This window comes from Rattus norvegicus, chromosome 19 (assembly GCF_036323735.1).
Source record: "Rattus norvegicus strain BN/NHsdMcwi chromosome 19, GRCr8, whole genome shotgun sequence".
In the NCBI taxonomy this organism is placed as follows: Eukaryota; Metazoa; Chordata; class Mammalia; order Rodentia; family Muridae; genus Rattus; species Rattus norvegicus.
In genome coordinates this window covers 68026469-68040261 of record NC_086037.1, presented here as the reverse complement: position 1 = coordinate 68040261, position 13793 = coordinate 68026469, and the positions used below count along the sequence as shown (strand labels likewise).

Sequence of the window (13793 nt, the reverse complement as noted above, 5' to 3'; positions counted from 1 at the left end):
ATGAAGCTCTGCTCCCTGGAGAAACGGAACCAGCCACGGCTGCTGCCTGCCTGACCCGACACAAACTGCTACATCCATCCTAGGTGGGCCTGCTCCTCTTACAGCCGAAAAGCCTGCTCCCGCGGTTACGATGCAGACCACAGACCACCTCAGGCACACACGGGAACTCTGGTTTGTATTGTTTATATTAAGAGCAAAGTCAGGTAGCAATTTATCTTTTAGAAAATTAGAGCTGGGGAGAGGGTTCAGTGGTTAAGGGCACTTGGAATTCTTACAGAAGGCTAGGTCAATTACTAGCACCGACACAGTTTTACAAGTTTGTCTTCCAGATGAGTTCTAGGAGAGTGGACACTCTCTTCTGGCCTCTGTGGGCACTGCACACATGGGGTGCCCATACATGCAGGCAAACGCTCATGCACATAAGCTAAACTTTAAAAAGATAAATGAATAAAAATTAAACTCTCTTTGGGCATGGTAGTTCATGCCTTTAATCCTAGCACTTAGGGTAGAAGCAAGGAGACTTCTGTAAGTTCCATATCAGCCTGGTCCACACAGAGTTACAGGCCAACCAGGGCTGCATAATGAGATCCTGTCTTAAAAAAGAAAAAAGGAAAGGATAAAAGAAAAATACAAAAGTAAGAAAGAAGGAAACAAACATAAAGCTCTCCTCGGTAAGGAGTACAGCCCAGTGGTGGAGCACGCACTGAGCATAAACAAGACTCCAGGGCTAATACCAACACCACCCAAGAAGAAAACACATTCTTTAGCTAAGACAGAAACATGCTCACACTCTGTGAAAACCAAGCGTCACTCTCAGGGTAGAAAAGGAGCTTCCAATACCGCCAGCCCAAGCCTGAGGGATGGAGAAGCCATGGGTGAAAAGTACACTTTCTAAGGTGCAGCGGGAGAAGGGAAGAGAAGGGAGGAGAGAGGAGGAGAAGGTAAAAGGGAAGAGAAGGGAAGAAAAGGGAAGAGAAGGGAGGAGAGGGGAGGAGAAGGGATAAGGGAAGAGAAGGGAAGAGAAGGGAAGAGAAGGGAGGAGAAGGGAGGAGAAGGGATAAGGGAAGAGAAGGGAAGAGAAGGAGGAAGGAGTTTCTCTATGAAATGGCCATTCTTTAAGCTACTTTTAATGTTTCTTTTGTTGGCTAATAAGAGAAACTAGGGAAAGAGGGGGAAAAAGGCCCACTCCCAGCTGATCAGGGACATAGAGAACACAGTGTCCTATGCTGAGTGGGCTCAGTGGTCCCCATGCCAGAATATGTTCTTTCAGTAACACTGGCTATCCCACACTCTCCAGTCACCATGCAGAAGGGACGGCTGTGAATCATGGCTTCTCTCTAGCCACTGTAAAAGCTCATTTTCACTGGTTGGAAGTGGCACACACCGTTAACCCCACCCCTATGGAGGCAGACATGGAGGACCTGAGCCTGAGGTCAGCCTGGGGACCCCATAAACTGTCGGGAAGGACTCAAACTCTCACACAGCAGCAGTCAGCAACATAACTTACAAAGGCACTGAATCCGCCTTCCCTTCCGGTCATCCCAGCCAGTCTGAAAACATACCACAGGATGGCCAAGCCCACTGCAGTCATCCCCAGGGCATAGAGGGCACTGGGTAAGAAGGAGAGGCAGTTATGGGGTTGGAAGTCATCATCAGGTAACTGAGGGCTTAGAGCCTTAGCAGAGTCTGAGGTCGAGGCGGAAAGCAGACATTGTGCAGACATGTTTTCCAGCCCCACTGTGATCCACTTTCCTCTCCCGCACAAGTCCTCGTGTTGAGGCTGAATGTACAAAGGCTCCCTACTCTGCTATGTGACAGGGACAACAAAAGCAGGTTCTTCTATGGCTAACAAATCATATTTTACCATTTCAATTAGTAAATCAAAAACAAAAAAGTGGGGGCTGGAGGGATGGCTCAGCGGTTAAGAGCACTGACTGCTCTTCCAGAGGTCCTGAGTTCAAATCCCAGCAACCACATGGTGGCTCACAACCATCTGTGATGGGATCCAATGCCCTCTTCTGGTGTGTCTGAAGACAGTGACAGTGTACTCATACTTAAAATGAATAAATCTTGACAGAATTACATCCTATCATTAGGTTCTCAACATGGGAAGGAAGAAGAGGACCACCGTGCTCTGCCCATACCGCCCCGTCATCTGCCTGAGACTTAACAATAAACCAGTCAGCTGCCTCAGGGTGGGAGGTCTCAGCATCTGGCCTGTGCAGGTTAGAGGAGGTTATTTGCACAGGAGTACTGGCTAGATCCTGGTTTGCCCCATCTCAGGCCACAAACCCACAGCACACTTCTCTTCAGACACAGCTTCCATCACTGTTGCCTAGCAACACCTATGGGATTCATGGACTCTCACAGTGTACCAAGCAGAGCTAAGATGCCTCGGACAGAATTTCTATTCACTATGGGCCTTCTGAACCCTTCTGTCCTGTTTCCCTCTGTAGTGTGCTTATTTAAGAACTCCCACAGGCAGCTAAGGACAGCAGACGTCCCTGGGACCTGCACGTCCACCCCTGCATTCTCACAGTCCTGGACCCTCCCAGGGGCCCAGTCAACCACCAGCAAGGTGGCTCAGGACTTGATCTGGTCAGCACGTCTCACACTGCAGTGAAGCTGGGCTAGCTCAAGTCCACAGAACAGCTAACATACTTTCCAAAGAATCCTGTCCGCTTGTAGGACACGGGAATCCTGTCCTTGCTCTCGATGTTCAGTTCATCTTCAGCAGCTCGAAGCTTCTCTTCAAATTTGTCGATGTTTGCAACCTGCATCCGGTACATCAAGGCCAGCCGCTGAGGGGCCAAAAGGAGAGTGGGCAGAGAGGGTGAAAGGTCAGCGCTGGCACACTGGATGACAACGGTGCTCCACAAAGGACACTTGGTAAAATGCACTTCCATGCCTAACAAGTTCTAGTTTTCTCAAGAACACCCTAGAAGGACAATCTCAGGAGATACCTTCTCTGATTGAAATGCTCTGCACTAAGTAAACCTCTGCCCTGCCACATGGAACTGCCCACAGGGACAGGCACCTGCAGAAGTCACAACCATCCCCATGCCAATCTGCGTCACCAATCTCAGGTTTCACTATTTTTGTTTTTGTTTTGTGAGACAATAACCTTGTGTAACCCAGGCTGGCCTTGACTTTACAATCCTCCTGAAGGAACCACTGTGCCGTTTCCATGCCCAGAGCTCAAGTTCTAAAGCACTTCCAGACTTAACTTGTGCTAACAACGCTGATGGGTGCTGGCCCGACAGCCACAGGGAAGTCTTCATACTACGCCATGGTTCAGGGGAGATTAGTGCAAGTGTCAGCAAGGAAGCAGGTAAGGGTCTCAGCCACATTTGCCTTTCTTCCCTTTGCCCATTAGATAAGCATGAGTGTGAGAGTGTGAGAGTGTGTGTGTGAGTGTGAGTGTTTGTGTGTGTGCGCATATGAGTGTGTGCGTGCGTGTGTTTGTATGTGAGAGTGTGTGTGAGTGTATGTGAGTGAGTGTGCATGTGAGTGTGTGTGTGTTCACGTGTTTATATGTGTGTGAGAATGTATGTGTGTGTATGAGTGTATGTGGGTGTGTGTGAGTATGAGTGTGTGTGTGTCCGTCCCTCATAGCCCTCAAAGCAGACCTGACTGTGGGGTCAGCAGGCCTTAGAGCTGCACATGCCCAGATTAGCCTGGCACCACTTCAGGGCTACAGGTGACCTCATTTCCTTATCCCTAGTATCAGCACATACCGTTTAGAATCACATCTCACTTATCTTCACCTCTTCCAGTCCGACCCGCCACCCATCTGAGCTGCCTTGCCTGCCAAGCACTCCTCTGACTGACTACCTTCCTTCCTTAAGATCCACCCTAACAGGCACTGACCAGACCTTGCGGCCAGCCCTACTCTGTACACATCTTTTCAAGACAACCAAGCAAGCCCAAGTTGAAGGGCTGACTGAAAAGGGGACATTCCCGGGGCTGGAGAGATGGCTCAGCGGTTAAGAGCACTGACTGCTCTTCCAGAGGTCCTGAGTTCAATTCCCAGCAACCACATGGTGGCTCACAACCATCTGTAAAGAGATCCGATGCCCTCTTCTGGTGTATCTGAAGACAGCGACAGTGTAGTTATATATAATAAATGAATAAATCTTTAAAAAAAAAAAAAAAAAAAAGGGGACATTCCCAATTCTCCCAGTCTCTCCAATTCCAATATCCCCCCGACTCACAGGCCGCCCAAACACCACAGCTCCTGGATGCAGGTAGACTTCCACCACATCACTCTCGGGCACCACCTGCACACGCTGCACCTCGCCTTTAGCCAGCATCTCGTTGACGAAGTCAGCCCAGGAGATGCTGCCGCCACTTGTGCTGAGGGAGTTGAGCAGGCTCATCACGATGGCGATGATGAACAAGGTGCGCAGCCTCTCCCGGTACATCTGGTCTTCCCGCTCCTTCCGCCTCCTCTCTTCTGAGGAACAGGGAGGATGAGGCACATCAAGAGTCAGCACATTCTCTCACAGGCAGCCCCTGGCTTCTCTCTCTCCTTAGGAATGCTCAGCATTGGAGGGAAGGGTCTGGGTCCTAATGCATCCCGAGGATTTTTGAGTTTTTTTTCCCCAAGTTACCCTAGCCCTTGCATGGTGGTGCACACTTTTAACCCCGCACTTGGAGACAGAGGCAGGAGGATCTCTATGAGTCCAAAACCATCCTGGTCTACATAGAGAGCTCCAGGACACCCAGCACTACAGAGAGACCCTATTTCATTGCATCACCAAAGGAGAGATACATTTGACAACACTACCCATGTGCTGTCTGCAGGCGCTGGGAATTTATGCCCTGAAGTCACTTCTGAGGAAGTCATGGTGCCCATTGCCGATGGCATAATGGCATGTGATAGCTTTTAAAGTCAAAAGTCTTCTTAGGAACACCATGCTGTTGCCTTGTACAGAGGCCGTCCACTACAAGTCCAGAAAGGCTGTAGACACAGGCACTGACATGCGTACTGTGAACTGAACACCAGCACAGCTCCTGCAGCATACGGAGGCCAGCAGGCACAGCCGGTACTTGCTCCTACCTGCCCCAAAAGTTAACATCTTCCTCATCACTGAAGAACCCAATTCTCCCTCTACCCAAACTTAGTAATAAAAATAAATAAAATTTAAAAATAAGTTGAGATCAGTGTTGTGGTACAGGCCTTTAACCCAGCACTTGCGAGGCAGAGGCAGAGGCTTTGCAAAGCCCTTCCTGCCCATCAGCAGCTGCATACACAGGGTATGAAGCACAGACACTTGGGAGGAAGAGACAAATGGATCTGTGTGTGCCCGGCCATCAAGAGCTACATAGTGAGATCCTGTCTCTAAAGACAAACCAAAACCCAAGACCCACACTCATATGTGCTTCACATGCACTCTCTCTCTCACACACAGACCACTCCAGGGTCGACAAGGCAGCTCAGAAAGTAAAGGCATCTGCTGCAAAGCCTCGAGACCTGGACCTCGAGGTGGATGGACAGAACCAACTCTCAGAAGCTGTTTTCCAACTTCCCTAAGCACACTGTGTATGCATGCTCCAACCCGTAATAAACAAATAAATATAATAACATTCAAAATACAGGGCTAGAGACATAGCTCAATGGTTCAAAGTACTGGCCGCCCTTCCCGAGGACTCAGCCCCACACGGCATCTCACAACCAGCTCCACATCCCTCTGGCACTGCACGCATATGGTACACTGACAACAGGCGGACAAACACCCATACACACTAATTAAAGATGAAATACGGAACAGCAACACATTTCTGTAATGCCAGTACTTGGAAGGCGGTGGGAAGAAAATCAAGAGTTAAAAGGGTACAGTGAGTTTAAGGCCAGGCTGGAGAGGGATGGATCCCTGGAACTAGAATTTCAGGCAGTTTGCTCTGGAACCTGCATTCATGTCCTCTGCAAGAGCAGTCGTATCGCCGGCCCCCTAAGTACTTCCTACAAAGTTCTTGACCATCTTTTGGCTTAAAATGTGCCAGCTTGGAAAGCCCGGGTCACAGCACAGTCTTTTTCTGCCTGAGAATCTGATGTCAGATTTTCTCTGAAGAGCTTACGTCATGAACCTCCACCAAAGCCATCACATGGTACAGACTAATTGCAAGCTTTGTCACCAAAATTCTTGTTCAGGAATTGGGGAAATGGCAGCTGAGTGGGCCACTGGACCAGGCACATACAGGTCTTCTGGCTTAGGAACCCTTCCTGCTGTGAGCCCTGTGGAGTTTCATACTGACTGCTGGTGACTGGGAGGGCCTGGACAGTAAGGGCACGTCTCACCTTGCAGAAGCAATGAAGGCACACTCCTCGAGAGACCGCCTGAGAAAATGTAAGTGTATTTATCTACTGAATTTGTGGATGTGTGTGCGCGTGTGCACACTCCGATGTGAATTCATGTGCACCACATGCAGGCAGGAACCCAGAAGGCCAGGAGGATATCAGAACCCCAGAACTCCTGGATCTGGAGCTGAGATGGCTGGGAGATACCATGTGGGTGCTGAGAAATGACCAGGATCCTCTGCAGAAGCATTAAGTACTCTCATCTCCCCAACCCCGCCTGAGATTCTATCAAAAGTTTACTCTCTAGTTAAATTAAAGAGTCCATAAATTTAGAGAACCATAAAGAACTATAAAGAACCACTTTGCCTGGTTGCTTCCAGTAACCTTAGAAAACTAAAACAATCACAACCAGGTAAACGCTGACCTTTCTTAGGTTACTGCCTGGTACATTGCTGTGTGTGATCCTACCGCAGGGCTATGCTCACACACCCACCACTGAGGCTGAGCTACCACAGTTGTCCCCTCATGAAGACCGCCTCATGTTACCCTTCCCCAACTCCTAATCCCTCTAACCACCTCTAACCTGGTAATTGTTTCAGTTACCCTCATCTCTGGAGACAGTACTCCCAAAAAGGAGACTCACACAGAATATAGTGCTTTGTATCTCAGCACTCAGGAGGCTGAGGCCAAGGGACTGCTACAAGTTTTAAGCCCACTTGGACTACACAATGGACACCAGGCCAGGCGGGGACTTGGACTACACAGTGCACACAGGGCCAGGCGGGGATACGCAGCAAGACCTTGTCTAAAACAACAAGGAGCAAAACAGAAAACAATCTTAGTGAGAGAGATGCCACAAAGTCCCACTCCTAGTCATGAAGCTATCTGCAGTGCACAGCTGCTACAAAAGAGAACCCAGTCTTCTACCAGGAATGACACTGGGTTTATGAGCTTTGCTCCGGGGCTGGACCAATGCCTGGGAAGAGTTAGGCAACCTAGACCAGGCCGTCTTTGCGTCGCTTTAAAAGAGAGAAAGAACATGAAGGTGGATGGGAGGGAGGGACGGTCAGGGAGGAATTGGGGAAAAGGAAAGACTATGACCAAAATATTTTATACTGGGGCTGAAGAGATGGCTCAGTGGTCAAGAGCAGTGACTGATCTTCCAGAGAACCCAGGTTCAATTCCCAGCACCCACAAGGTGGCTCACAACCATCTGTATGGAATCTAGTGCCCTCTTCTGGTGTACAGGTGTACATGCAGGTAGAACACTCATATAAAATAAATAAATCTTTAAAAAGTAAAATTAAAACAAATCTTTTCTTTATTAAAGATTTATTTATTTCATGAATGTGGGTACACTATCACTGTCTTCAGACACACCAGAAGAGGGCATCGAATGCTGAAGGCTGTGTGGCTGGATGTGTATCACAGCGGTTACAGTGACTGCCTAACTTGATCCCAATACTTCATTAAACCTTATTTTGCCAGAGGTGGTGGTGGTCCATGCCTTTAATTCTGCCATTCAGGAGGCAGAGGCAGGATTGAGCTCTATGAGTTTGAGGTTAGCCTGATCTACTGAGAGTTCCAGGACAGCCAGGACTACAAAGAAAAACAAAAACAACATACCAAAAACAAACAAACAAAAAAAAACAACAAAAAAACCTAAACCCCAAATTAGTTTAAGAAATCCCAGCAGCTCAGTTCAAACTTTGTTTTCTACATCTTTACCCTCCTGGGTGAGTCTTAATTCCAGAAAGGTGAGACCTAAGATCTGAGGACTTAGATCCCACACTCGAGGCTGTGACCTGGGACAGGGCATCAGCTGTAAATGGTGGTGATCCTGCTCCTGCAGACCTGCTCTGTTCACCGTCCTCTCCCAGATCTCCCAGCGCATGTCACGCACCCAGGAAGAGTGAAAACACTGACCAAGGTCCCCACTCCCAGGACTCGGGGGTAGAGCTAAGATTTATCCTTTCTATGACAAAAGGGACACAGGTGTCCACTGAAACAGAACAAAGGACCCAACGATCGCAAAAGTAGGGCCGTTCACACAGGACAGGCCATCAACTATGCCTTCCTGAATAAGCCTCGTCCTGCTAAGAGGAGAGCACAGGAGACACAAGAGGGACGGGCACGCTGGAACATGAGGCACGCGTACCTTCGTCATCTTCCGGGGCTTTGCCTTTGGGTTTATCATCATCTTTGTTCTTCTGCTTCAACCCTGAGGTGTTAAAATACAAAGTACTACCTATAATAAATAAGAAAAAAAATTAAGTTTGCAGCTCTGAGACAGACAAGAGGGCAGTTTGTCCACACACAACGTCACAGCAGAATGTCAGAGCACTGCCGAGAGCCTCTGCATCGGAGACATCACAGCGCTTCCCTCTACGCATCGACACTGTTAGTGTCTGCTGATGACAGAATAATGAATTGTTTACTAATGCACAATGGCAAGTATCTTTGCTATTTAAACTGGGTAGCTCGTGGCCTGAACATACTTCTCTTGCAAGAAGACAAGTTTGTCAGACCACAGCAACCTGTAAGTCCAGCTCTAAAAAAAAAATCCAACACCCTCTTCAGGCCTCTGTGGACACATGGATACGGATGGACACGGACAGACAGACAGACACACAGAGAGAGAGAGAGAGAGAGAGAGGGAGAGAAAGTTTTAAATCTTTAAAAAAGTAAAATGGGGAGCTGGATGCTTACGCTTATGCATCCATACCTTCAGTTCCGGGGGATCCAACACGCTCTTCCGCCTGCTCAGGGCAGCAGGCACACATGTGGTATACACACAAACATGGAGGCAAAACGCATATACACATAAGTAAAGCTAGAAAAGGTTTTAAAATAAAACAATCACCTGGCTAGCCAGGCACTGGTCCACGCCTCTGATAGTAGCTCTCTGAGGGCTGAGGCAGGGGGTTAGGCTTGAGCTCTCTGAGGGCCGAGGCAGGGGGTTAGGCTTGAGCTCTCTGAGGGCCGAGGCAGGGGGTTAGGCTTAAATTCAAGGCTACAAAAGAAGTTGTACACAAGCCTGAGCTACATGAGACTGTCTCCAAAAAGGAAACAAAAACAAAAAATAAATTTTGTTTAATTGGCTTATGAGAGAATAAAAATTATAGGATATAGTTCAGTGGTAGGACACATGCTGGGTTTAATCTCTAAAAACACCCCCCCCCCAAAGTTACCAATGTAAGTTTGGAAATAACACGAGTTTGCTACTAGAGAACAATTTAAATCTGTGTTAAGTGAATTTGAACAGATAAATGACACAGTGCTGGCGCATGTGACAACAGCAGCAGCCCAGCTGCCCGGGGCCAAGGACAGGCTGGCAAGAGGCGGCACACACACCAAGAAAGTCTCTCAACAGATCAGGGAGAAAAGTCACCATGACAGCAACTCTGTTCCTTTAAAAAAAAAAAAAAAAAGTTTAAGCCAGGTGTGGTAGCATATGCCTTTAGCACCTGGGAGGTAGAGATGGGCAGTAGACCTCTGAGTTTGAGGCCAGCCTAGTCTACAAAGTGAGTTCAAGGACAGCCAGGGAGAGACAGAGAAATCCTGTTACAGACGAATGAACAAACAACTAAAACCTTTAATTAAAAACCCACTAAGCCCCAAATATCTGTGTGAGCATTCTGCCTGCCTGTTTGTATGTGTATCGTGTGCATGGCTACTCCTATGGCACTCAGGATCCAGGGTCCCAGGTGAGCTGCCTGATGTGGGTGCTGGGAACTGAACTCAGACCTTCTGGAAGAGCAGTAAGTGTTCTTAACCTATGAGCCACAGTTTCCGCCCCAAGTCTAATTTTCTTCATAAGTGCATTAGCAGACTGTCAGGTGTCGTGTCGTGCATGCCTTCAATCTCAGCACTTGGGAGGCAGAGGCAGGAAGATGTCTGCGAGTTCAAGGTCAGCCTGGTCTACAGAGTGAGTTCCAGGGCAGCCAGAGCTACACAGAGAGACCCTGACTCAAAACAAACACCAAATGAATCAGAAGCAAAACTGCCTTCATTTCTGTTAGAAGTCAGCACTGAAGTTTTGGCAGGTGAGGTGTACTCGGCGCCCAATTCACATCGGAGTCACAGAGCATGGGAAGAAATTCAAACGAAACTCAGCAGGTGAGTGAGCCCAGTGCCAACACAGGCTGTTCCCTTTAAATTGGGGACGAAAGATTCCACTGTTCCTCTTTCCAGCTGGGCAAAAAGGAGCGAAATTGCTGCACAAACACCAATGTCTTGTGAGCTAAAGCAGAGGGTCTGTAGAATTTTAAATCCCAGCATTTGGGAGGCAAAAGCGAGACCTGGGTCTGAGGCCAGCCTGGTCTACAGAGTGAGTTCCAGAACAGGCAGGGCTATACAGAGAAACCCTGTCTCATAAGTAAATAACTTTTTGGTTTTTAAAAGCAATCCATGGGGGGTTGGGGATTTGGCTCAGTGGTAGAGCACTTGCTTAGGAAGCGCAAGGTCCTGGGTTCGGTCCCCAGCCCCGGGAAAAAAAAAAAAAGCAATCCATGGGGTTGGGGATTTAGCTCAGTGGAAGAGTGCTTGCCTAGCAAGCACAAGGCCCTCGGTTCAGTCCTCAGCTCCAGGAAAAAAGAAAGCAATCTAGAAAGAACAACAGCCACAACAATGAAATATAACTTAGTGTTTTATTTATTTTTTAAGATGAAGTGATTTTTATGTGTGGGTGTTTTACACATATGTCTGTACACTGTGTACAGCACTTGTGAAGGCCAGGAGTTGGATCCTCTGAAGTAGGTTTTACAGATGGTTGTGAGCTGCCATGTGGGTTCTGGGAACCAAACCTGGGTCCTCTAGAAAAGTAGCTCTTAACTGCTGAGCCACCTCACTCGTCCACACTACTTAAATATTGGGCTAATGAGATGGTTTAATAGGCAACGGGATTTGCTGCCAAGCTTGATGACCTGAATTTAATTCCTAGAACACATGAGGTGGAAGGAGAGCCACAGGGAGCACCCCTGCACTCTACACTCATTCGTACTCATTCTCTCTCTCTCTCTCTCTCTCTCTCTCTCTCTCTCTCTCTCTCTCACACACACACACACACACACACACGTGTGGGAGAGAGAGGGAAAGAGAATAAAACCCTTAAAGTGAGCAAAAAGAAGTCTAGGCCTGGTAGCACATACCTGTAATCCCAACACTTGGAAGGTCTTTACCTTCCAGGAGGATTCTAAGTTCAAGAGCAGTCCAGACTGCAAATTAATACCTTGTCTCAAGAAGATAAAACAAAAACCGAACAAACCACGGCAAGGCCAAACCGCAAACCCCAGGTGAGGAGCAGCTGGCCTAGGTCCTCCCGCTGGGAAGGGACAGGCAGGATGATTAAGGAGGGCTCAGAGCCCCATCTATACACTTCATTTCAGATTTTCCCAAGTCTAACAGGGCTTAGAGCACAAAGAACCAACGGCTACAACGAAAACATTGCTTAGAGCACTTGCGTAACACACGCAAGGTCCTGAGTTCAGTCCCTGGCCTCACGGAGCCCTGGATGTAATGGCACGCACCTGTAACCTCAGGGCTGGAGAGAGTCAGAGGCTCGGGTGTTTTTTTGTTTTTTTTGTTTTTTCTTTTTTTGGAGCTCGGGACCGAACCCAGGGCCTTGCGCTTGCTAGGCAAGCGCTCTACCACTGCTCTTAGTGGCTGTTACTAGTCTTCCAGCCAGCGTCAAACTAGTGTCGTCGTTCTGCTAATGGTCACTGGTCACTTGTCACTTGCCAAGGAGCCGCCGCCACTCTTCGATTACAGGGCACACACTGACTGAGAGGGCGGATTCTGCTGCATACCTGGGTCGCACAGCACACCCTTCTGCTCCTAGACTTCTCTACTGAAATCACAACAAGCACTGTGATCTCGGTGGGGGGGGGGGGGGGCTTGGAGGCAGGGGGACAGCAGGGTTTCACTAGCTAGTTCTGGTCTGGCCTCCAACTGGCAGCCCCATTTTAGTGCTGGGATTACAGGCATGTAGGACCATGGTCCTCTTCCACTATGCTCTTAGAGGACTACAGTAAAATCTGTGTCCGTCAGTAATGGAACATGCAATGATACATACACACCTGAAAGCTGCCACAGTCTGATTGCACTTGGAACTATATGCCGTTTCAGTAACAATCCGCTAACACCTTCAAAGCTAGGGGTCAGTATTCGCAATAGCAAGCTCTGTAAAAAAAGAGAAAGACTGAGGTAATACTCAGACCACACACCACAACACAGATCTGGATCCAAGTCCTTGCCTAGTATGCAGAAAGCTACGGGTTTGATCCCCAGTACCCGCTTAAAGCTGGGTATAGTGGCACTTGCCTGTAATCCCAGCGCTTAGGAGGTGGATGCAGGAGCATCGAAAGTCCAAAGTCATCTTCAACTATACACATTAACTCCTGTTGAGTGTTACCTTTCCTTTTGTGTCTTTGTGAGATAGTCTAGCCTCAAACTCAGTGATCCTCCTGCATCATCCTCTCAAGTGCTGAGATTATAAACATATGCCACCAACAGACAGCTTGTTTCGTTTTTGGTTTTGTCATTTGTAACTGCGTCAAGTGGTTCAGGCTGGCCGGAATTTACTATGTTGCTGAGGATGGCTTTGAAATCCTGACCTTCCAAGTATTAGTATTATAGATGTGCTCCACAGTTGGATTAGCCTTTTATATTCTCCCCTACCCTCCAAACACACACACAAGACAGGGTCTTACTATGTAGCGTTGGCTAGCCTGGCATGGAACTTTATATGTAGATTAGGCTGGCCTTGAACTCACAGAGATGTACCTGCCTCTGCTCCCAGTGCTGGGATTAAAGACCTTCACAACCATGACCCATCAACCTTTAAATGTTAAGATCGACAATCCAATTTGACACTCTCTGCTTCATGGTACAGTTAAGGCTGAGAACTGGAACCCTGTTACCATCGGGAGGGCTATCTGTACCTTCTAGGGGCAACATTCCCACCAACATCAAATGGGGTCACACTGGTGCTGAGTACACTTCGAAGGCCACTCATATCTTCACTACGGTGGAGAAAGCCGGGGCCCACTTGACAGGTGGAGCCAAAAGGTCAACATCTCGGCCGCTCTACTGAAGCTGCCATGTTTGCGAACTACGAGAAGTACAACTCACTCATACGCATCAGCAATGCCTCCTGTTCCACCAGTTGCTTAGCCCTGACGCCCAGGCCATCTATGTCAACTTTCATGTCCTGAGGGGACTCATAACGCCAATCCATGCCATTACCACTACATGGCCTCTCAGGGTAACCTGCATGATGGCGACAGAGCTGCCGAGAGCATCATCTTTGCATCGACTGCCATTGCCAAGGCTGTGGGTGACATAACCCAGAGCTAAAGACCAGGGAAGCTCACCCAAAGTCTGCCCTACCACCTGGAGAAAGCTGCCAACCGTATGACATCAAGAAGGTCACGGTGAAGCGCTCCTAAAGGACATCCCGGGAGACCCAGTAGCCTGAGACTTTGCCCGTGAC

At 48.4% G+C, this 13793-nt stretch overlaps 1 protein-coding gene across 6 annotated transcripts in view; it reads right to left on the bottom strand.

The window, feature by feature from the left end:
- Positions 1-13793, bottom strand: part of Spg7 (SPG7 matrix AAA peptidase subunit, paraplegin) — a 34136-nt gene that overhangs the window by 19493 nt on the left and 850 nt on the right. For 4 of the 6 annotated variants that reach the window (XR_010060009.1, XR_010060010.1, NM_001399110.1 and 1 more), the window contains exons 2-6: positions 12379-12481; positions 8460-8549; positions 4215-4456; positions 2662-2801; positions 1508-1610 (exon numbers count right to left, since the gene is read on the bottom strand). Coding sequence is in view for 4 of the 6 variants with exons in the window: in NM_001399110.1 (NP_001386039.1) it covers positions 1508-1610; positions 2662-2801; positions 4215-4456; positions 8460-8549; positions 12379-12481 (678 nt within the window). In the remaining 2 variants the exon portion in view is untranslated. Of the gene's footprint in view, positions 1-1507; positions 1611-2661; positions 2802-4214; positions 4457-8459; positions 8550-9164; positions 9315-12378; positions 12482-13793 lie in introns of those variants that run through there. The other 2 variants (XM_063278101.1, XM_039097806.2) reach the window with 2 other exon arrangements.